The sequence below is a fragment of the Epinephelus lanceolatus genome, chromosome 19, assembly GCF_041903045.1.
Source record: "Epinephelus lanceolatus isolate andai-2023 chromosome 19, ASM4190304v1, whole genome shotgun sequence".
NCBI classification, from domain to species: domain Eukaryota; kingdom Metazoa; phylum Chordata; class Actinopteri; order Perciformes; family Serranidae; genus Epinephelus; species Epinephelus lanceolatus.
This window is the reverse complement of record NC_135752.1, coordinates 41947078-41971177: the sequence shown is the minus strand read 5'-3', so window position 1 is coordinate 41971177 and position 24100 is coordinate 41947078. Positions and strand designations below refer to the sequence as shown.

Below are 24100 nucleotides of genomic sequence, written 5' to 3'. Positions count from 1 at the left end.
TGTTTTGAAAGCAAGAGATCTGTACCTTAGACCTGAGGGGAGGGGTTTGTAATGGCTGTGCAGTGTGTGTGTGGTGTCTGAAGCTATCGTCTCATCGTGAAAATAAGGTGCTTAGCAAGGTCCGATCTCCAATACAAACCACATTCAGAAAGGGCAAACATTCATAGAGTCAGTCCTACAGAGACAGATCTATATATTGGTATAAAACCTGAGACATCAGTCAGACTGTGGTCTAATGACACCACCTCTGCTCACCGTCTCCACCTCAGTCAGATTTGTAAACTTGTGTACATGAGTTGAGACCTGACGTGACCAGAGCTTCCCCTCATGTACACACTGATAGGTGACTACCTCTGCATGGAAATGACCATGGGCCCAATTTTCTGTCATATGTCTGTTTGGTATATGAAGGTCACAGAGCATCAGAGGTGGTGTTAAGGGAAGTGACATCACACCTGAGCTCTTCTCTCCATCTCCTGACAGGAGCCCAGCTGTTCCTCCATCGCTGAACGGATCTGACGAGCCTCAAACTCCAGCTGACGACGACTCATGTCTGTCTGAAGAGTAAACTGACACACAAAGTCAATCTAATGAGTCACAACGTAAACAGGAAGTATTTCCTGTTTTAACTCTGACTTTTTCCAGAGAAGTACTTTAATAAATACAGTAAGTTTAATCACGTTCTGTGTGGTACTGTAACACAACCGGTAAGTTTAGGCACGTTCTGTGTGGTACTTTAACACAGCTGGTAAGTTTAGTCACGTTCTGTGTGGTACTGTAACACCAACGGTAAGTACAGTCACGTTCTGTGTGGTACTGTAACACAGCCGGTAAGTTTGGTCACATTCTGTGTGGTACTGTAACACAGCCGGTAAGTTTAGTCACGTTCTGTGTGGTACTATAACACAGCTGATAAGTTTAGTCACGTTCTGTGTGGTACTGTAACACCAACGGTAAGTACAGTCACGTTCTGTGTGGTACTGTAACACAGCCGGTAAGTTTGGTCACATTCTGTGTGGTACTGTAACACAGCCGGTAAGTATAGTCACGTTCTGTGTGGTACTATAACACAGCCAGTAAGTTTGGTCACATTCTGTGTGGTACTGTAACACAGCCGGTAAGTTTAGTCACGTTCTGTGTGGTACTATAACACAGCCAGTAAGTTTGGTCACATTCTGTGTGGTACTGTAACACAACCGGTAAGTTTAGTCACGTTCTGTGTGGTACTTTAACACAGCTGGTAAGTTTAGTCACGTTCTGTGTGGTACTGCAACACAGCCGATAAGTTTAGTCACATTCTGTGTGGTACTGTAACACAGCTGATAAGTTTAGTCACGTTCTGTGTGGTACTGTAATACAGCTGGTAAGTTTAGTCATGTTCTGTGTGGTACTGTAACACAGCTGGTAAGTTTAGTCAAGTTCTGTGTGGTACTGTAACACAAACAGCAAGTGTAGTTACGTTCTCAGTGAGCGGCAGACTGTCAATCCTCTTGGTCAGGTTCTGCAGCTGAGCATAGTACCAGTCTTTCTCCTTCTCCTCCTTCTCCAGCTCGGCCAACAGGAGAGACCTGTCAGGGAGCAGCAGCCAATCACAGAGCAGAACAGAGATGGACAGGAAAGAGAGGTTGGACATAATGGAACAACAGGAGAAAGAAAGTACCGACAGTACTCTCAGTAGTACTTACAGCTCTCTCAGTAGTACTAACAGTACTCTCAGTTGTACCAACAGTACTCTCAGTAGTACCAACAGTACTCTCAGCTGTACCAACAATACTCTCAGTTGTACCAACAATACTCTCAGCTGTACCAACAGTACTCTCAGTTGTACCAAGAGTACTCTCAGTTGTATCAACAGTGCTCTCAGTAGTACCAACAGTACTCTCAGTTGTACCAACAGTACTCTCAGTAGTACCAACAGTACTCTCAGCTGTACCAACCTTTCAGTTGTACTAACAGTACTCTCAGTAGTACCTACAGTACTATAAATAGTACCTAGAGCACTCTCAGTAGTACTAACAGTACTCTCAGTAGTACTGACAGTACTCTCAGTAGTACCTACAGTACTCTCAGCTGTACCAACAGTACTCTCAGTAGTACCAACAGTACTCTCAGCTGTACCAACAGTACTCTCAGTAGTACCTACAGCACTCTCAGTAGTACCTACAGTACTTTAAGTAGTACCTAGAGCACTCTCAGTAGTACTAACAGTACTCTCAGTACTCTCAATAGTACTGACAGTACTCTCAGTAGTACCAACAGTACTCTCAGTAGTACTAACAGTACTCTCAGTAGTACCTACAGTACTTTAAGTAGTACCGAGAGCACTCTCAGTAGTACTAACAGTACTCTCAGTAGTACCTACAGCACTTTCAGTAGAACCTACAGTACTCTCAGTAGTACCTACAGTACTTTAAGTAGTACCGAGAGCACTCTCAGTAGTACTAACAGTACTCTCAGTTGTACCAACAGTACTCTCAGTAGTACCAACAGTACTCTCAGTAGTACTAACAGTACTCTCAGTTGTACCAACAGTAGTCTCAGCTGTACCAACAGTACTGTCAGTAGTACTAACAGTACTTTCAGTTGTACTAACAGTACTCTCAGTTGTACCAACAATACTCTCAGTAGTATTAACAGTATTCTCAGTTATACCAACAGTACCCTCAGTAGTACCTAGAGCACTCTCAGTAGTACTAACAGTACTCTCAGTAGTACCTACAGTACTCTCAGTAGTACTAACAGTACTCTCAGTAGTACCTACAGCACTTTCAGTAGAACCTACAGTACTCTCAGTAGTACCCACAGTACTTTAAGTAGTACCGAGAGCACTCTCAGTAGTACTAACAGTACTCTCAGTAGTACCTACAGCACTCTCAGTAGTACCTACAGTACTTTAAGTAGTACCTAGAGCACTTTCAGTAGTACTAAAAGTAATCTCACTTGTACCAACAGTACTCTCAGTTGTACTAACAGTACTCTCAGTTGTACTGACAGTACTCTCAGCTGTACCAACAGTACTCTCAGTTGTACCAAGAGTACTCTCAGTTGTATCAACAGTGCTCTCAGTAGTACCAACAGTACTCTCAGTTGTACCAACAGTACTCTCAGCTGTACCAACCTTTCAGTTGTACTAACAGTACTCTCAGTAGTACCTACAGTACTATAAATAGTACCTAGAGCACTCTCAGTAGTACTAACAGTACTCTCAGTAGTACTGACAGTACTCTCAGTAGTACCTACAGTACTCTCAGCTGTACCAACAGTACTCTCAGTAGTACCAACAGTACTCTCAGCTGTACCAACAGTACTCTCAGTAGTACCTACAGCACTCTCAGTAGTACCTACAGTACTTTAAGTAGTACCTAGAGCACTCTCAGTAGTACTAACAGTACTCTCAGTACTCTCAATAGTACTGACAGTACTCTCAGTAGTACCAACAGTACTCTCAGTAGTACTAACAGTACTCTCAGTAGTACCTACAGTACTTTAAGTAGTACCGAGAGCACTCTCAGTAGTACTAACAGTACTCTCAGTAGTACCTACAGCACTTTCAGTAGAACCTACAGTACTCTCAGTAGTACCTACAGTACTTAAAGTAGTACCTAGAGCACTCTCAGTAGTACTAACAGTACTCTCAGTAGTACCTAGAGCACTCTCAGTAGTACTAACAGTGCTCTCAGTAGTACCAACAGTACTCTCAGTAGTACCAACAGTACTCTCAGTTGTACCGACAGTACTATCAGTAGTACCAACAGTACTCTCAGTTGTACCAACAGTAGTCTCAGCTGTACCAACAGTACTATCAGTAGTACTAACAGTACTTTCAGTTGTACCAACAGTACTCTCAGTTGTACCAACAATACTCTCAGTAGTATTAACAGTATTCTCAGTTGTACCAAGAGTACCCTCAGTAGTACCTAGAGCACTCTCAGTAGTACTAACAGTACTCTCAGTAGTACCTACAGTACTCTCAGTAGTACTAACAGTACTCTCAGTAGTACCTACAGTACTTTAAGTAGTACCGAGAGCACTCTCAGTAGTACTAACAGTACTCTCAGTAGTACCTACAGTACTTTAAGTAGTACCAAGAGCAATCTCAGTAGTACTAACAGTACTCTCAGTAGTACCTACAGCACTCTCAGTAGTACCTACAGTACTTTAAGTAGTACCTAGAGCACTTTCAGTAGTACCAACAGTACTCTCAGTTGTACCAACAGTACTCTCAGTAGTACCTACAGCACTCTCAGTAGTACCTACAGTACTTTAAGTAGTACCTAGAGCACTTTCAGTAGTACCAACAGTACTCTCAGTTGTACCAACAGTACTCTCAGCTGTACCAACAGTACTCTCAGTTGCACCAACAGTACTCTCAGCTGTACCAACAGTACTCTCAGTAGTACTAACAGTACTTTCAGTTGTACTAACAGTACTCTCAGTTGTACCTACAGCACTCTCAGTAGTACTAACAGTACTCTCAGTAGTACCTACAGTATTTTAAGTAGTACCTAGAGCACTCTCAGCAGTACTAACAGTACTCTCAGTAGTACCTACAGCACTCTCAGTAGTACCTACAGTACTTTAAGTAGTACCTAGAGCACTCTCAACAGTACTAACAGTACTCTCAGTAGTACCTACAGCGCTCTCAGTAGTACCTACAGTACTTTAAGTAGTACCTAGAGCACTCTCAGTAGTACTAACAGTACTCTCAGTAGTACTAACAGTACTCTCAGATGTACCAACAGTACTCTCAGTAGTACCTACAGTACTCTCGGTAGTACCAACAGTACTCTCAGTCGTACTAACAGTACTCTGAGTTGTACCAACAGTACTCTCAGTAGTACTAACAGTACTCTCAGCTGTACCAACAGTACTCTCAGTAGTACCTAGGATAGTGAAAGTAGTACTAACAGTACTCTCAGTAGTACCTACAGTACTCTCAGTAGTACTAACAGTACTCTCAGTAGTATTAACAGTACTCTCAGTAGTACCTCTCCTTCTCCAGCTCTTCCAGGCAGCGGTCATGGCTGTCTCTGCCTGCAGTCGGCAGCCCTCTTCTGGGCAAGCCGGTGGTGGTCGGGGGTCCTGGAGCTATGGAGCCTCCTGCTGCTCCTCCAGGAGCTCCTGAACCAGAAGAGGCCGAGCTGGAGGAGGATGAGGGGGGCAGAGGAGGCCTCGATCTGGGTTTAAACCCTGCAGAGTCCAGGCTCATCTCTGGAGGAGGAGACACACTCAGTGTTACAAGTTTATTTCCTCTGTTGGTTTTTAATGAAACACAAGCAACACAGTAACTAATAAACAAATAAAAAAACTTCTGTGTTGTGCTGCTTCTCCTGCGGTTGTTGTTAAGTAATAAATAGTGCTGCACGATTAATCTAATCGCAGTCGCAATCGCGATGTCAGGCTGTGCGATTACATAGCCGCATTAAAGGCTGCGATTTGCGATTTAATGTAGGCTAAATAAATGTTAACATGTGTGCCTGTGAACGTGACTGCCTCTCCTGTAGTGTGTGGAGTTTGTTGACATCACGCCCACAAGCTATCCTGGTGCGTGCAGCCGGCGTGCAGCAGTGACCAACACAGACGCTGAAGAAGAGCATGAGCTCGACCATGAACAGGCTGAGTTGGTGGCGAAAAAAACGTTTGTTACATGGCGATACTTTGGATTCAGGTACGACGACGTTGGACAGACTTTTAAACTTTTACACAGCACGTCTTTCTGTCCAACGTCGCCGTACCTGAAAGACGTGCTGTGTAAAGTTTAAAAGTTAAAGTCGCCACGTCCCGCGGCAACACGACCAATCTATATCAGCACTTGAGACAGCACAGGGAAAAGTAGGAAGAGTGCATGTGAGAGAAAGCCGAGCCGTGTAACGTTAAAGACAATGAGATAACTGAAAGCCGCCAGAGCCTCATAAAACAACATCCAAGCACAGTTACGCAAACATTTGTAAGTGTCACAGGGAAATCACGGACTCCATAACAAATGAAAAATTGAGCAACTCTGCTCGGTTTCAGCCCACTTAACATGCTGCTGTGTTGTGCTATGGCGCTGGAATTTGTCATTTACGTGACAACGCCTGAACGCAACACAGGCTCGCTCTGCTGTGTGTACAGTGTCGTGCTGCGCTGCTGTGTGAGCAGCGTGTTTGACTGTGCTCAGTCTGTTGATGGTCATTGACACACTGTCTGTCCATAACAATAACTCTGTCAGGTCAGTGCCCCCTGATATAATGTAGGGAAACACTGAGTCAAGCAACAAGACTCATGATACCATTTATTACATTTTATTGTAATTATATTGTAATCGCAATCGCAAATCGCAATATTGTCCACCATAATCACAATCGTACATTTTTACCAAATCATGCAGCACTAGTAATGAACAAAAAAGTTTGTTTTGTTTTTTTGGGGGAATAGGCAGCGACACTTACGTTACTGTGATTTAAAGAACCCTGATGTGTGTGTTCTCTGTGTGCGTTTGTTTTGTTCACCTTTCAGTCTCTCGATGAGCTCAAGCTGAGAGCCAGATGCCTCTCCAGACTCTTCTTCTATGGTACCCTGTAGCTGCTTCAGCACTTCCTGTTTCACATGAGTGGAAACAATAAAATGAACACATGATTAAATGAACACATGACTGATCACAGTGATTCTTACTCTGTCTCGCCCAGTTTGACTCACCACAATGAAACGACAGCGATCGTACAGCGACATGATGCAAACTAACAACACTCACACCGTCCATGTGTGTTTTCTGCTCATCCACAGTAAACAGGAAACAGGAAGTGTGTGTGTGTGTGTGTGTGTTAGCACGGGAAGGACAGGACAATAAAAAAACTAACTACAGGTACAAGAATGGACGACAAAAACATGAGGACACAGAAACAGAAATAAAAGATACAAAAGATCAGCCGTGAAAAAAAAAACAGGACGAAGGAAACAGGACGAAGGACACAGATCGAAGGACACAGGATGAAGGAAACAGGAGAAAGGAAACAGGATGAAGGACAGAGGACGAAGGTACTGTGTGTAGTGTGTCAGTGGTACTGTGTGTAATGTGTCAGTGGTACTGTGTGTAGTGTGTCAGTGGGACTGTGTGTAGTGTGTCAGTGCTACTGTGTGTAGTGTGTCAGTGGGACTGTGTGTCGTGTGTCAGTGCTACTGTCAATCAATCAATCAATCAATTTTATTTATAAAGCCCAATATCACAAATCACAATTTGCCTCACAGGGCTTTACAGCATACGACATCCCTCTGTCCTTATGACCCTCACAGCTGATCAGGAAAAACTCCCCAAAAAAAAACCTTTAACGGGGGAAAAAAACAGTAGAAACCTCAGGAAGAGCAACTGAGGAGGGATCCCTCTTCCAGGACGGACAGACGTGCAATAGATGTCGTACAGAACAGATCAGCATAATAAATTAACAGTAATCCGCATGACACAATGAGACAGAGAGAGAGAGACAGAGAGAGGGAGAGAGAGAGAGATGCAGGTAATGACAGTAGGTTACAACAACATTATTGAAAGTAATAATATTATAGTTATAGTTCTGGCTACTGTGGTACAATATGTTGAAAGTATGTATGTCAGTGTGTGTGTAGTGTGTCAGTGGGACTGTGTGGAGTGTGTCAGTGGGACTGTGTGTAGTGTGTATGTGGGACTGTGTGTAGTGTGTTAGTGCTACTGTGTGTAGTGTGTCAGTGGGACTGTGTGTAGTGTGTCAGTGGGACTGTGTGTAGTTTGTCAGTGGGACTGTGTGTAGTGTGTCAGTGCTACTGTGTGTAGTATATCAATAGGACTGTGTGTAGTGTGTCAGTGGGACTGTGTGTAGTGTGTCAGTGCTACTGTGTAGTGTGTCAGTGGGACTGTATGTAGTGTGTCAGTGGGACTGTATGTAGTTTGTCAGTGCTACTGTGTGTAGTTTGTCATGGGACTGTGTGTAGTGTGTCAGTGGTACTGTGTGTAGTGTGTCAGTGCTACTGTGTGTAGTATATCAACAGGACTGTGTATAGTGTGTCAGTGGGACTGTGTGTAGTGTGTCAGTGCTACTGTGTGTAGTGTGTCAGTGGAAGTGTATGTAGTTTGTCAGTGCTACTGTGTGTAGTGTGTCAGTGGGACTGTGTGTAGTGTGTCAGTGGGACTGTGTGTAGTTTGTCAGTGGGACTGTGTGTAGTGTGTCAGTGCTACTGTGTGTAGTATATCAATAGGACTGTGTGTAGTGTGTCAGTGGGACTGTGTGTAGTGTGTCAGTGCTACTGTGTGTAGTGGGTCAGTGGGACTGTATGTAGTTTGTCAGTGCTACTGTGTGTAGTTTGTCATGGGACTGTGTGTAGTGTGTCAGTGGTACTGTGTGTAGTGTGTCAGTGCTACTGTGTGTAGTATATCAACAGGACTGTGTATAGTGTGTCAGTGGGACTGTGTGTGTAGTGTGTCAGTGCTACTGTGTGTAGTGTGTCAGTGGGACTGTGTGTAGTGTGTCAGTGGGACTGTATGTAGTTTGTCAGTGCTACTGTGTGTAGTTTGTCAGTGCTACTGTGTGTAGTGTGTCAGTGCTACTGTGTGTAGTGTGTTAGTGCTACTGTGTGTAGTGTGTCAGTGCTACTGTGTGTAGTGTGTCAGTGCTACTGTGTGTAGTGTGTTAGTGCTACTGTGTGTAGTTTGTCAGTGCTACTGTGTGTAGTGTGTTAGTGCTACTGTGTGTAGTTTATCAGTGCTACTGTGTGTAGTGTGTTAGTGCTACTTTGTGTAGTGTGTCAGTGCTACTGTGTGTAGTGTGTCAGTGCTACTGTGTGTAGTTTGTCAGTGCTACTGTGTGTAGTGTGTCAGTGCTACTGTGTGTAGTGTGTTAGTGCTACTGTGTGTAGTGTGTCAGTGGGACTGTGTGTAGTGTGTTAGTGCTACTGTGTGTAGTGTGTCAGTGGGACTGTGTGTAGTGTTTCAGTGGGACTGTGTGTAGTGTGTTAGTGCTACTGTGTGTAGTGTGTCAGTGGGACTGTGTGTAGTGTGTCAGTGGGACTGTGTGTAGTGTCAGTCGGACTGTGTGTAGTGTGTCAGTGGGACTGTGTGTAGTGTGTTAGTGCTACTGTGTGTAGTGTGTCAGTGCTACTGTGTGTAGTGTGTCAGTGCTACTGTGTGTAGTGTGTCAGTGGGACTGTGTGTAGTGTGTCAGTGGGACTGTGTGTAGTGTGTCAGTGGGACTGTGTGTAGTGTGTCAGTGGGACTGTGTGTAGTGTGTCAGTGCTACTGTGTGTAGTGTGTCAGTGGGACTGTGTGTAGTGTGTCAGTGCTACTGTGTGTAGTATATCAATAGGACTGTGTGTCGTGTGTCAGTGGGACTGTGTGTAGTGTGTCAGTGCTACTGTGTGTCGTGTGTCAGTGGGACTGTGTGTAGTGTGTCAGTGGGACTGTGTGTAGTTTGTCAGTGGGACTGTGTGTAGTTTGTCAGTGGGACTGTGTGAAGTGTGTTAGTGGGACTGTGTGTAGTTTGTCAGTGGGACTGTGTGAAGTGTGTCAGTGGGACTGTGTGTAGTGTGTTAGTGGGACTGTGTGTAGTTTGTCAGTGGGACTGTGTGAAGTGTGTCAGTGGGACTGTGTGTAGTGTGTCAGTGGGACTGTGTGTAGTGTGTCAGTGGGACTGTGTGTAGTGTGTCAGTGCTACTGTGTGTAGTTTGTCAGTGGGACTGTGTGTAGTGTGTTAGTGGGACTGTGTGAAGTGTGTCAGTGGGACTGTGTGTAGTGTGTCAGTGCTACTGTGTGTAGTTTGTCAGTGGGACTGTGTGTAGTGTGTTAGTGGGACTGTGTGAAGTGTGTCAGTGGGACTGTGTATAGTTTGTCAGTGGGACTGTGTGTAGTTTGTCAGTGGGACTGTGTGTAGTTTGTCAGTGGGACTGTGTGTAGTTTGTCAGTGGGACTGTGTGTAGTGTGTCAGTGGGACTGTGTGTAGTGTGTCAGTGCTACTGTGTGTAGTGTGTTAGTGCTACTGTGTGTAGTGTGTCAGTGGGACTGTGTGTAGTGTGTCAGTGGGACTGTGTGTAGTGTGTCAATGGGACTGTGTGTAGTGTGTCAATGGGATGTGTGAAGTGTGTCAGTGGGACTGTGTGAAGTGTGTCAGTGCTACTGTGTGTAGTGTGTCAATAGGACTGTGTGTAGTGTGTCAGTGGGACTGTGTGTAGTGTGTCAGTGCTACTGTGTGTAGTGTGTCAGTGGGACTGTGTGTAGTGTGTCAGTGGGACATGTACAGACCTTCATGTTAGAGGCCTCAGTCTCCAGTTTGGTCAGGTGGTTGGAGTTGTCCTGCAACTCCTGTCTCAGGTTGGAGTTCTCCATCTTTAACACCTCCACCTGCCTCAACAGCTGGTCGTACGACGCTGCCGCCATATTGGAGGACCCACGTCTGACCTGCACCACACAAACAAACCAGGAACCATCACTCTGTAGTACTGGAAAACCTCGGTCATGTGACCATACTGTGGCGATGAGGTCATCCCTGACGGGTGAAGTTTGAAATTTTCTAAACATCAGATATGAAATAAAACCAGCTGTGTTTCTTTATATCTGAACTAGGCTTGTGCTGGTTTGAAAATTTTCCAACCGGTTTGATTTAAAGCCAAATATCTAACCGAACCGATATATCGAATTACATACCTAATTTTACCACTGGGGGTCGCATTTGAGCTATTTTTCCCAATAAAAGCCCATTATAGGTGTAATGCATTTCCAATCCACTAGGCGGCGATAATGCTGTATTAACTGCCAATACGCACAAGGTTACACAAGAAGAAGAAGACGCAGAAGGACACCTAAGGCTATTCAAGAGAAGGCTGAGACACGAGGTCAAACATGGGGGGATTGCACATGCGCAGTAAAATCTGGTCTGCACTTCCTCAAAGGCTCAGTAGATGGCGTGAGACCGCGAAATAAGGGAAATGTGCATGCATGTCATTTTCACAGCTTATTACTGGACTGTCACTGGTGGCCTGCGTTGTGGGTGAGAATGACAGAGATGCAATTCCGACAACTTCAGGCAGCCACCGTCCAAAAGTCCAAGCAGACCACACCAAGTGCACTCCTTGATCGCCTGAGAGGATCCTGCGCTTTTTATCTAGCGCCCCTGCTGTCACCCTCCAGCATCGCAGCTCAAGTTACACTGCGCATGTGCAATCCCCCCATGTTTGACCCTGTGTCTCAGCCTTCTCTTGAATAGCCTTGAGGACACCACGTTCCTGTAGCAGTTCCAGCCGCCCAAATAGTACCAGGAACTTCTTCAGTGGAAACGGGTTACTAGGGCAACAAACTGAATGACTGCTGACTCCCTAGTACTTTTCCCCGCCCCCAATGAAATTTGATCTCTCGCAGCAGCAGCAGACAGCTGAGCGGAGCGGAGCTGCGGACTCCCTCTGCAGCCTCTGAGACAAACTAAACAAAACACTTGTAGGCTCCTCCACTTCATTTATAAACAAACATAAACCTTATTAAGTTGTCATAATGCATGTTATAATGCAAGATAAGTTGAATATTGTCCCTTGACATGCCGCCGATATGAAAAGCTTTTTTTCCCCTCTGGTTTATCCGGTTGACGTGAATTAAACCAGGTGGAGCTCTTAAACCGGACCGAACCGGTTAAACCGGAAATCGGCACAAGCCTACTCTGAACATCCTGACTCCAGGTAAGGTGAACCTCTGAGCAGAGAACCAAGGCAACTGTCGACCATTCCCTGAAAATGTTGGTACAGACTGCAGTGTTTCCCATACATTGACGAGACTATGGGGGCCCGCCATAGTCTCCAAGAATCGGCCAGATATAAAATGCCTCTGGTAAATGGACGTCTCTCTGTAGCTCACCGGCTAGAACACCTACTGAGAATTCTTTGGCTCCCCAAAAACATCAGCAGAGCATTCAGTGGCTGTATTTAAGACAACTCTGAGCCTGCACGGCAACACACAACACCACTTAAGTAAGCTCTGAAAACTTATTCTTTCTCATTTGGCTCATGGTAGTTACGTTCCATTCCAGGTCAAAACTGATCTCCACAACAGGCTGCAGGGAGAGCACCTAGCTGCCTGCCGGATGTCCACTGGATCCATCGCGTGGACTCGCTCCATCCTGTGCCGAGCAAATGTCCACTGGAACTATAGCGACGAGCACGTGAGCAGCTGGAATTTGCGGATTGCGAGATCATAATGTCACGCAATAATCTGCGGAAATCTCCTGTCAGCCACTCTTCGTGTGTGACTTCAGGCCTGGGGCCACCCACTTTGACGTCATGTTGATGTAGCAATGCGAAATACGATCCGGAGTTTTCACGGATGTTTTATTTTGAAAATTAACAGGATACTCTCGTCTTCTCTTCGCCTAACTTCCTGTTTGACTCGGAGCGGAGCACCAAGACGCTTCTAGGACACGGCTAGGACATGCCGCGGCGCTTCTGGTGGCGCAGCTTACATTGACTTGAATGGCCGCGATTAGCTCTGGCACCCATAGCTGTATTTTGAGTGTAACCTTTCACCATAACATACTACTAGTGTGTTTATCAGTAAAAATACAACATTTCTCACACATAAAAAGCACAAAGATGTTGAAATCTAGGCATATTCTGCCACCATAACTTGGCTCTCAGAATTCACCAGATTGATGCCTTTAAATACTACATTTTCTCCCAGGAGAGCATGCCCTCAGACCCCCCTAGAGGATTCGGACACTACAACAACACAACACTACACTACAACAACACTAGAATAACACAATACTACACTACAACAACACTACAACACTCGATACAACACCACAATACTACACTACAACAACACTACAACACAATACTATACTACAACAACACTAGAACAACACAATACTACACTACAACAACAACACTACAACACTTGATACAACAACACAATACTACACTACAACAACAATAATACACTACAACACAATACTACACTACAACACTACAACAACACAATACTACACTACAACAACACTACAACACAATACTACACTACAACAACACTACAACACAATACTACACTACAACAACAACAACACTACAACAACACAATACTACACTACAACAACACTACAACACAATACTACACTACAACAACACCACAACACAATACTACACTACAACAACACTACAACACAATACTACACTACAACAACACCACAACACAATACTACACTACAACAACACAATATTACCCTACAACAACAATACAATACTACACTACAACAACACAATACTACACTACAACACAACAATACACTACAACAACACTACAACACAATACTACACTACAACAACACAATATTACACGACAACACCACAACACAATACTACACTACAACAACACAATACTACACTACAACAATGCTACACTACACTATTATAACAACAACAACACTACAACACTGCAACAACATTACACCACAACACTAAAACAAAACTACACTACAAGAACACTACAACAACACCACAACACTAAAACAACACCACAACACCACAATACTACAACAACACTACAGCACAAAACTACAATGCTACACTACAACACTACGGTATACTACAACAGTACAGTGCAATACTACACTACAACGCTATGCTTCAACAACGCTACACTTCAATGCCACACTACAACTAGGGCTGCTCAATTATGGAAAAAATCATAATCACGATTATTTTGTTCAAAATTGAAATCATGACTATGCAACATACTTGATGACTTATATTGTTTACATGGGCATGTCATTTCTGTCTCTAAACGGTCGTGTTTTTACAGTTCTCCTCTGCTCTCTGTATCGCGCACAGAGTTGGGCCCCATTGCGCACAAACACACACACAGACACGTGTGCGCACACACGTACACACACGTGCACGCACATGCACACACACACAAACACACACACAGACCAACCTCTCTTGCTCTCCCTCTGCCATTTTCTTCCGCAATCACCTGCCCCTCGCATTAGGGATGCACCGAATATATTCGGCCGAATATTGCAAAAAAAACACACATTCGGTATTCGGTGGAATAAGTTAAAAGCAAGGCCGAATAATAGCAGCGCGGATTTGATAACGCAATCAAACAGCGTGCCATGACAGGCGGATTAAAATGTCGGCAGTGTGGCGATCCATCCATCACCGCACTCGCATTTGCGACTAAAAATAGTTTTGAGCGAGCAAAATAGGCTTAAATCATTCAGCACGCTGTGCGAGCAGTCTACAGATTTCAACCACCAGCAGAAACGAAAGGCGAATCCCATCGGTTGTGGGTTGAACGGGGGTCACAGACACAGACAGTAATGTATTCCTGTCAAATACGGCGGCCATTGACTTGACATTGGAGAAGTCGGCTCCAATAATATCCTCTTCTTGGTGTCATGACTGCCCAGAAGTACCTGAACAGCCGAGCCAGCCTAACACAGGTATGTGACGTGTCAGAGGAGAAACGAGCCATTCACGGCCCACAAACCTCACCACACTTTAGGGACTGTTCTTTATTTGTCAGGGGAGGAGGGTGGCTGGTTGACTTTTATTTTATTTATTTATTTTATTTTGATCCCCCCCATGTTAATCACTTATTGATGCTGTTTTTTATGTATGAATAAGTCAATAAGTAATTTATTCCATTGAAATATCATTGATATATTATAGAAAAGTGATTTATCTTTTTATAAATGACAAAAGGCACATCTGCCTCATTTTCGCTGTGGTATCGTAATACTACTTAGAACCATGATATTTTCATTGGTACCGTACTGTGGGTCCCAATTTTGGTACAGTGACAACACTAATCTGGAGGGGGTTCATCTGCAAAAACTAATGAAAAACTAAACAACGATATTTGGTATTCGGTACTCGGTATTCGGCCAAGCGTTTAATAATATTCGGCTTCGGCCACAAATTTTCATTTTGGTGCATCTCTATTATTCATAGTTCAACTACTTGAATGGCTCATGGAGTGAATAGAGGAGAGGGGAGGGGGCAGCATTGCGCATGCTACAACACTACACTACAAGGCTACGATACACTACAACACTACACTACAACAGCACACTACAAGGCTACGATACACTACAGCAGTACACTTCAACAGTACGCTACAAGGCTACGATATACTACAACAGTACACTACAAGGCTACGATACACTACAACAGCACACTACAAGGCTACGATACACTACAACAGTACACTTCAACAGTACGCTACAAGGCTACGATATACTACAACAATACACTACAAGGCTACAATACACTACAACACTACACTACAAGGCTACGATACACTACACCAGTACACTATAACACTACACTACAAGGCTATGATACACTACACCAGTATACTACAAGGCTACGATACACTACAACAGTACAGTACAACAGTACACTACAAGGCTACGATACACTACAACACAACACTACAAGGCTACGATACACAACAGTACACTTCAACACTACACTACAAGGCTGCAATACATTACAACACAACACTACAAGGCTACGATACACTACAACACTACACTACAAGGCTACGATACACTACACCAGTACACTACAAGGCTACAATACACTACAACAGTACACTACAAGGCTATGATACACTACAACAGTACACTACAACACTACACTACAAGGCTACAATACACTACACCAGTACACTACAAGGTTACGATACACTACAACAGTACACTACAACACTACACTACAAGGCTACAATACACTACACCAGTACACTACAAGGCTACGATACACTACAACAGTACACTACAACACTACAATACACTACAACAGTACACTTCAACCGTACACTACAAGGCTACGATACACTACAACAGTACACTACAACACTACAATACACTACAACAGTACACTTCAACAGTACACTACAAGGCTACAATACACTACACCAGTACACTACAAGGCTACGATACACTACAACAGTACACTACAAGGCTACGATACACTACACCAGTACACTACAAGGCTATGATACACTACAACAGTACACTACAACACTACAATAAACTACAACAGTACACTTCAACAGTACACTACAAGGCTACGATATACTACACCAGTACACTACAAGGCTACGATACACTACAACGCTACGATACACTACAACAGTACACTTCAACAGTACACTACAAGGCTACGATACACTACAACAGTACACTAAAAGGCTACGATACACTACACCAGTACACTACAAGACTACGATACACTACAACAGTACACTACAACGCTACGATACACTACAACAGTACACTTCAACAGTACACTACAAGGCTACGATATACTACAACAGTACACTACAACACTACACTACAAGGCTACGATACGCTACACCAGTACACTACAAGGCTATGATACACTACAACAGTACACTACAACACTACACTACAAGGCTGCACTACACTTCAACACTACACTACAACGCTACGATACACTACAACAGTACACTACAACACTTTACTACAACGATGTTTCATTACACTAACACTACACTACAACAATACTACAATACAAGAGCTGCTGACAACATGTGGTATATGTCACACTAGAGGCCGACGCTGTTGTGTTACATGTCACGCCTCTTGATTCTGTGATGTCATCATGCTGTCTAATATCAAACACTGGAGCCACAAGATGCTGCCGTCATTTGGTTCCGTGAGAACATATAAAGGCAGTACATCTTTGTGGCTCTGAAGTGCCATCTCTGGAAAAGGCTTCAGACTTACCCCGGGTCTGCAGCTGCCTGAGACCTGGGTCTGCAGCATTGTAAGAGTCACCCTGGGTCTAAAGCTGACTCAGACTCACCCTGGGTCTAAAGCTGACTCAGATTCACTCAGACTCACCCTGAGTCTAAAGCTGACTCAGACTCACCCTGGGTGTAAAGCTGAATCAGACTCACCCTGAGTCTAAAGCTGACTCAGATTCACCCTGGGTGTAAAGCTGACTCAGATTCACTCAGACTCACCCTGAGTCTAAAGCTGACTCAGACTCACCCTGAGTCTAAAGCTGACTCAGACTCACCCTGGGTCTAAAGCTGACTCAGATTCACTCAGACTCACCCTGAGTCTAAAGCTGACTCAGACTCACCCTGAGTCTAAAGCTGACTCAGACTCACCCTGGGTCTAAAGCTGACTCAGATTCACTCAGACTCACCCTGGGTCTAAAGCTGACTCAGACTCACCCTGAGTCTAAAGCTGACTCAGATTCACTCAGATTCACCCTGGGTCTAAAGCTGACTCAGACTCACCCTGAGTCTAAAGCTGACTCAGACTCACCCTGAGTCTAAAGCTGACTCAGACTCACCCTGGGTCTAAAGCTGACTCAGATTCACTCAGACTCACCCTGAGTCTAAAGCTGACTCAGACTCACCCTGAGTCTAAAGCTGACTCAGACTCACCCTGAGTCTAAAGCTGACTCAGACTCACCCTGGGTCTAAAGCTGACTCAGATTCACTCAGACTCACCCTGGGTCTAAAGCTGACTCAGACTCACCCTGAGTCTAAAGCTGACTCAGATTCACTCAGATTCACCCTGGGTCTAAAGCTGACTCAGACTCACCCTGAGTCTAAAGCTGACTCAGACTCACCCTGAGTCTAAAGCTGACTCAGATTCACCCTGGGTCTAAAGCTGACTCAGACTCACCCTGAGTCTAAAGCTGACTCAGATTCACCCTGGGTCTAAAGCTGACTCAGACTCACCCTGAGTCTAAAGCTGACTCAGATTCACCCTGGGTCTAAAGCTGACTCAGACTCACCCTGAGTCTAAAGCTGACTCAGACTCACCCTGAGTCTAAAGCTGACTCAGAGTCACCCTGAGTCTAAAGCTGACTCAGAGTCACCCTGAGTCTAAAGCTGACTCAGACTCACCCTGAGTCTAAAGCTGACTCAGATTCACTCAGATTCACCCTGAGTCTAAAGCTGACTCAGACTCACCCTGAGTCTAAAGCTGACTCAGACTCACCCTGAGTCTAAAGCTGACTCAGATTCACCCTGAGTCTAAAGCTGACTCAGACTCACCCTGAGTCTAAAGCTGACTCAGATTCACCCTGGGTCTAAAGCTGACTCAGACTCACCCTGAGTCTAAAGCTGACTCAGACTCACCCTGAGTCTAAAGCTGACTCAGACTCACCCTGGGTCTAAAGCTGACTCAGACTCACCCTGGGTCTAAAGCTGACTCAGATTCACCCTGGGTCTAAAGCTGACTCAGAGTCACCCTGGGTCTCAAGCTGACTCAGACTCACCCTGAGTCTAAAGATGACTCAGACTCACCCTGGGTCTAAAGCTGCCACAGACTCACCCTGGGTCTGCAGCTGCCTGCACCAGAGAGCTGTTTAAAGAGGGGAGTGCTCACTCTGCAGTGTATTTCTGGGGACTGAAACATCCCCACATGTGGCTGCACACAGCTGACCCAGCAGACTGCTGGACTGGAACGAAGTCCCTGGACTGCGGGGTCTCCGACTGATGAAGTGAGTTGTTAAATTTCAGAGTGCAGCTCTATAATGGTGCTAACGAGGCAGCAACATGTTGCTTGGTTCATATTGCTCCTGATAGGACGAGAAGGAGCATGCTGTTGCTGTGGCCCGTCCAACCTGGTCTCTGTATTTTACGTCCTTGTGATGCATCACGTCATCATGGCGCTTTCAGACGCTCTGCAAGCCACTTCCTGCAGGCTCTGAAGGACCGCCACTACTGTGACGGCCCACCAAAATTTCTGACGTGAGGAATCTGTCCTCTCGCTCTGTCCTGAACACCGCACAGCAAACTACACCTAACAAAGCAGAAATTCGGTCGGACTCTAAAATCAGTTGTGTGGTTAAAAAATATATATATCAGAAACAGGCTGAAATGATAATGTTTATTAACAGATCAATAATCGATCAGCCCGCTGTGACTCATTTAACACAGTGAGGAGACAGCCTCTGCCCTGCTCACCGTCCTCTGCCTCCATCCTCCATCACCGCACCGCCATTTTCTCTCCCCCCATCATCCCTGACGCCCCCCCCCCCAAAACCACCACCCATCCTCCCTTACCCCCCCGCCCCCCCATCTCTGGAAACACACTAAATAGATCAGATCCACCACAGAAGAAGAAAACACACCCAAGAACAGACAATGGAAAAAGAAAAGATCAACCTCCCGCTCATCCTCCATCCTCCCTCCGTCCTCCACCCGTCCTCTCCCTCTCCGCCTACCTCCCCCTCCCCCATCTCAATAATCCGTGGACATGAAATAAAGCCAGGAGGAGAGGAGGACGGATGAATAGAGGATGAACAGATTGTGGATAAAGAAAGAGAAAATGGCAGCTCACCCCATTGCCGTCGCCTCCATCACCCTCCCTGTCTCTGCCTCTCTGTCTGACAGAGGGCAGTCAGCTGGGCCCGCCAGCAGCCAATCAGGAGGAAGGGAGGGGGAGGGGGCCACTCTCCCTCTGCCTCCTCCTCCCAGCATGCTTTGCAGCAGCTGCTGCAGGCAGAATGGGTTACTGAAGACACACACGCGCGCACTCTCACTCACTCACTCACTCTCACACACACTCACACACACACACTCACACACACACACACACACACACACACACACACCAGGGCTTGAAGCTAACTTTTTTCCCAAGGAGCACATGTGCTCCTAAGTTGAAAAAATAAGGAGCGCACAAAGAACTTTAGGGGCACAATGTAAATTGATCAAATGTGTTTTCCATAATAAACGTGATGCAAATAGACATTTACAAGCAAAATTATTTAATGAATTTGTATACAAAATGTACAGAAAGGTAAAATCATCAAGTTTTGAAAAAGTATTGCAATTTAATTTTGTTTTTAATGTTATTATCTTATATATATTATCTTTGCAATATGATTATTTTATATAACGTTATTACTATCCTAAAACATTCTCCAGGTCCTCTGAAACTCTGCAGGACTTATTTCCACCCTACCCAGCAGTGGTACCATGGCGAACGGTCCCTAACTGCGGGGAGAACGGGGCAGGCTTCCCCGGAGGTCCGCCGCTTTTCCCGGTCCCTCTTCTCCGCCACACTTTGACTTATTTCCACGCTGTCGACAGTGGGACTTATATTCATTGTGCCGACAGTGGCTTGGAAACCGCCCATAACCGTGTAACACAGGGAAGAGGGAAGGGGGAAGGCGGCTGGAGTTCCTCCAACATTTGCAGTTAGATTATCATATTTTTTTTATTGACAAAAATATAGGCTGCTTCGGCTGATTTTTTTATGCGCGCATGTGCCCCTAAATATTTTTTACAATTTGCACACACCTATTTTTAGTCGCAAATGCGAGTGAAACGCTCGCACTGTCGAGCGTTGCACACACACGCACGCGTGCACACACACACACACACACACGTGAAAAAAAGGCAGTCATTTCTACGGTCTTTAAATATCGTTAATGTTACTGATGAGCGATTACAGCTCACCACCCCTTCGTTATACGCAGAGATGTACCGGTACCACTTTTTCCTTCCTGATACCGATTCCGATCCCTGAACCTTAGGTATCTGCCGATACCGAGCACCGATCCGATACCAGCGCGTAAAATAAAAATGGATGGGATATGAATTGTTGTATGTCTCAACTCCTAAAACTCTGTGTAAAATATTAAGAAATAAATACATAATAGTAGAATGAATATCATAAAACTTTTTTATTATTATTATTATTATCCAGTGTTGACACAGATCAAGACACAGGTTAAAGTGCAGCCACACAATTTGGTAAAAAAGACATTTTAAAGGCTACAGTAGAATGCTTTTTAAACTCTGCTCCGTTTCCGTTTCGTGTGCCTGCAGCGTGTGTATGCGTAATGACGTGAGGCATTACGTGGTATCGGACTGGTCATAGGCTGCACTCGCCGATAACCGATACCGCATTTTAGGCATTATCGGAGGCATTTCTGATACTGGTATCGGTATCGGTACGACTCTAGTTATACGTGTGTGTGTGTGTGTGTGTGTGTGTGCGCGCACACCCAACACGTGTGTGTGTGTGTGTGTGTGTGTGCATCAGGGGTGTAACACCACACATATTGGTATTCATCCATTTAACATTACAAACTGAACGACTGGTTTAACTGCCCTGTTACATTTGGGAAATAAATTCTGTAACTTAAACTGTGTTTAATAAAATGTTGTTAACGAGGCGTCCCCCGCGAAGCTAACAGCACATAGTCTGTGGAACCCTCTGAACCAGAGACCGAGAGCTGCTGTTTGTTAGCAGCTAAAAGAAGCTTACAGAAGCTAAAAGCAGCTAACAGAAGCTAACAGCTGACGGGCCGGTAACGACTGCGAGGTTCGTCAGCTGATGATCTGATGTTTATCTGTGACATTCAACAGAGGTGTTTATTCATGTGTTCATCACATTGAGATCAGAATGACATCAGTGGCATCAGAGAGCTGCAGGGACATAACAGACTGAGTGCCCACACACAGTGGGGGGTCAGAGGACGGGTCAGAGGATAAATAAATTTAATAACATCTAATTAAAAACTTAAAACAATTTACAGTAAAGAAAATTGATCTTCTGGCATCTCTACCACCACAAACCACCGTGTCACATCCAACCAAACTGTGAAGTCAGACGGATGATTGGGTCATGTGATTAACAGGTGATCTGATCCTGGAGAGAAGACCTAAGACTGCATGATCCAAAAATCTGTTTTTTTACCTTCCTAAAGGGTTAATGTGTCATCTGCTTCATCACCATGACAATGACCTGATCAGTTGAGTTTTATAAGGTTCTGTTCCTGACGTCCATCCTGGGGTCAGCCTCATGTTTTGGATCAAAGTGTCTCAGTCAAAGTAAAAAGTGTTCTCCATCATCACCATCACCATCATCATCATCATCATCATCATCTGACTGGTCACATGATCTCATTTTGTCTCACAACAAACCACATTAAAGACCTGAGGTGATCAGCTGACCCAGAGACCAGGACGGGCAACAGTCTGAGACAGAGGACATGTCCACAGGTCAGAGGTCAGACTGACTCCAGGTCAACAGTAACGTTACAACCCACCATACAACAACCGCACCACAGCAGAAGAACACACACACTGCTGTCAGCTGACAACTAAGCCTCAACCGCACCACAGGAGAAGAAAAAAATGACATCTGAAAGTCTCAGTTAAGGTGGAGGAAAGGACCCATCTTGCTGTACAGTCACAGTGTGACTGTGGTACTGTCACTGTACAATGGTACTACAGTACTACAGCAGTACTACAGCAGTACTGCCGTAGCAATGAACAGTAAAGGTACTACAGTTGTAATGTAGTTTACTATTGTACAGTCACAGTACGACTGTAGTACTGTATAGAAGAGATGTACTGTAAAAGTACTACAATAGTACGACGGCAGTACTGTATTAGTACTATAATACAGTAACAGTGCTACAGTAGTGTCAGTGTGAGTCCTCTGGGACAATAGCAGCAGCAGCTCTGTTAGCTATTAGCTGTTAGCTCAACATGACAGTCCGGCTAACACTGACCCGTTACTTTAACGTTATTTTCCCAGAATCCATCCAGAAATATCGGCTGTCTGTCGATTGATCAAACACCGGGTTATTCTTCTGGTCTCCGGTAAAGCCGGTAGCCGTCACCGGTCGGTCCGCAGACCCGTCCAAACACTGACATTCAACATAAACAAACTGTTAACACGGAGCTAAGCTAACAGCACGGCCGTTCTTACCTTCCAAAGTCCGTTCAGACGGCGGAGATTCAAGGGAACATTACCGGGAAACACACAGCTGGTAAATGGACCGTCAGGGGCGGCGGGGGCCGCTCATGTCTCCGGTCAGAGCGGGAAAAGTAGAGTTTAACAAAGTCAAGAGAAGTTTTAACTACTCGGCCTTTTTGTTCTGGAGAAACTGCTACTGCTGCGGTCCGCCATCTTGTGTCTGTCTGTGACAAGTACTCACTGAAGTACGAGTACTCACTGAAATACAAGTCGTCACTGAAGTACGAGTACTCATTGATGTACAAGTACTCACTGAAATACTTTTACTCACTGAAATACAAGTACTCACTAAAATACAAGTACTCACTGATGTACGAGTATTCACTTAATTACGAGTACTCACTGAAATACAAGTACTCACTGAAATACTAGTACTCACTGAAATACAAGTACTCACTAAAATACAAGTACTCACTGAAATACAAGTACTCACTGAAGTACAAGTATTCCCTGAAGTACAAGTACTCTCTGAAATACAAGTAGGCTACATGTGTGCACAGTATGAGCAGGTGAAATGTCTGTCTAGCTTACATATGAGGTGTCTCAAGGTTCCATTTAGGAACATACAATTGTACTGAATATAATAAAAGTAAAAAGTCACTTGACATGCTGCTGTTTTGTGCTATGACCTGTTTAAGTGCTGGAAGTTATTTACGTGACAACGCCTGAACGCAACACAAGCTCAGCATGAGTGCCGTGCTACGCTGCTCGGAGTGCAGCGTGTTTGTCTGTGCGTAACAGCAATCTGATGGTTATTTACACACTGTCCATAACAATAACTTTGTCAGCTGACAAACTGCACCGGGCTCGGGGTCAGGTTTGGTCAGGAAAATGCGGCCCGAGCCACTCTAGCGTGCTCACCTGTGTGTGTGGCGGAACTCCGCCGAGCACGATACAGAGAGCAGAGGAGAATTGTTAACGCGTGACCATGTAGAGACAGAAATGACACGATGACATAACACCATAAATAGTATGTTGTTATGTTATTATATGAAGCGTCCGTCGCGCAAAATAATATCAATGGGGGCTGTGGGCAGGACATTGTTACACAGCTGTGCCTGTGACTTCAGGCAGAGAGACCGCTGCATCAGAGCCGAAGGAGCACGTTTTAAAATACATTTATTTTATCAAGTAGTTATTAACTTTTACTATTTTTAGCAACTTGCCCGGTCGGGCAAGTGAGTTGTTAGTTTACATGCCCGACCTTGAGTTTTACTTGCCCCGGGCAATCGGGCAATCCTTATTGTTGAGCCCTGAATTCTGTTACTCATATCAGAGTATTAATCAGAGTAATATTGTTACTCATATCAGAGTATTAATCAGAGTAATATTGTTACTCATAT

General features: G+C 44.7%; 1 protein-coding gene across 4 annotated transcripts in view; it reads right to left on the bottom strand.

Annotated features, from left to right (window-relative positions):
* Nucleotides 1–22925, bottom strand: part of apc (APC regulator of WNT signaling pathway) — a 42719-nt gene extending 19794 nt beyond the window's left edge. For 2 of the 4 annotated variants that reach the window (XM_033646728.2, XM_078161930.1), the window contains exons 1-6: nt 22710–22925; nt 10241–10396; nt 6492–6579; nt 4989–5211; nt 1460–1568; nt 456–569 (exon numbers count right to left, since the gene is read on the bottom strand). In XM_033646728.2, the coding sequence (XP_033502619.2) occupies nt 456–569; nt 1460–1568; nt 4989–5211; nt 6492–6579; nt 10241–10375 (669 nt within the window). In that variant the 5' untranslated portion in view covers nt 10376–10396; nt 22710–22925. Of the gene's footprint in view, nt 1–455; nt 570–1459; nt 1569–4988; nt 5212–6491; nt 6580–10240; nt 10397–19319; nt 19468–22709 lie in introns of those variants that run through there. The other 2 variants (XM_033646727.2, XM_033646730.2) reach the window with 1 other exon arrangement.
* Nucleotides 22926–24100: the final 1175 nt, after the last annotated feature.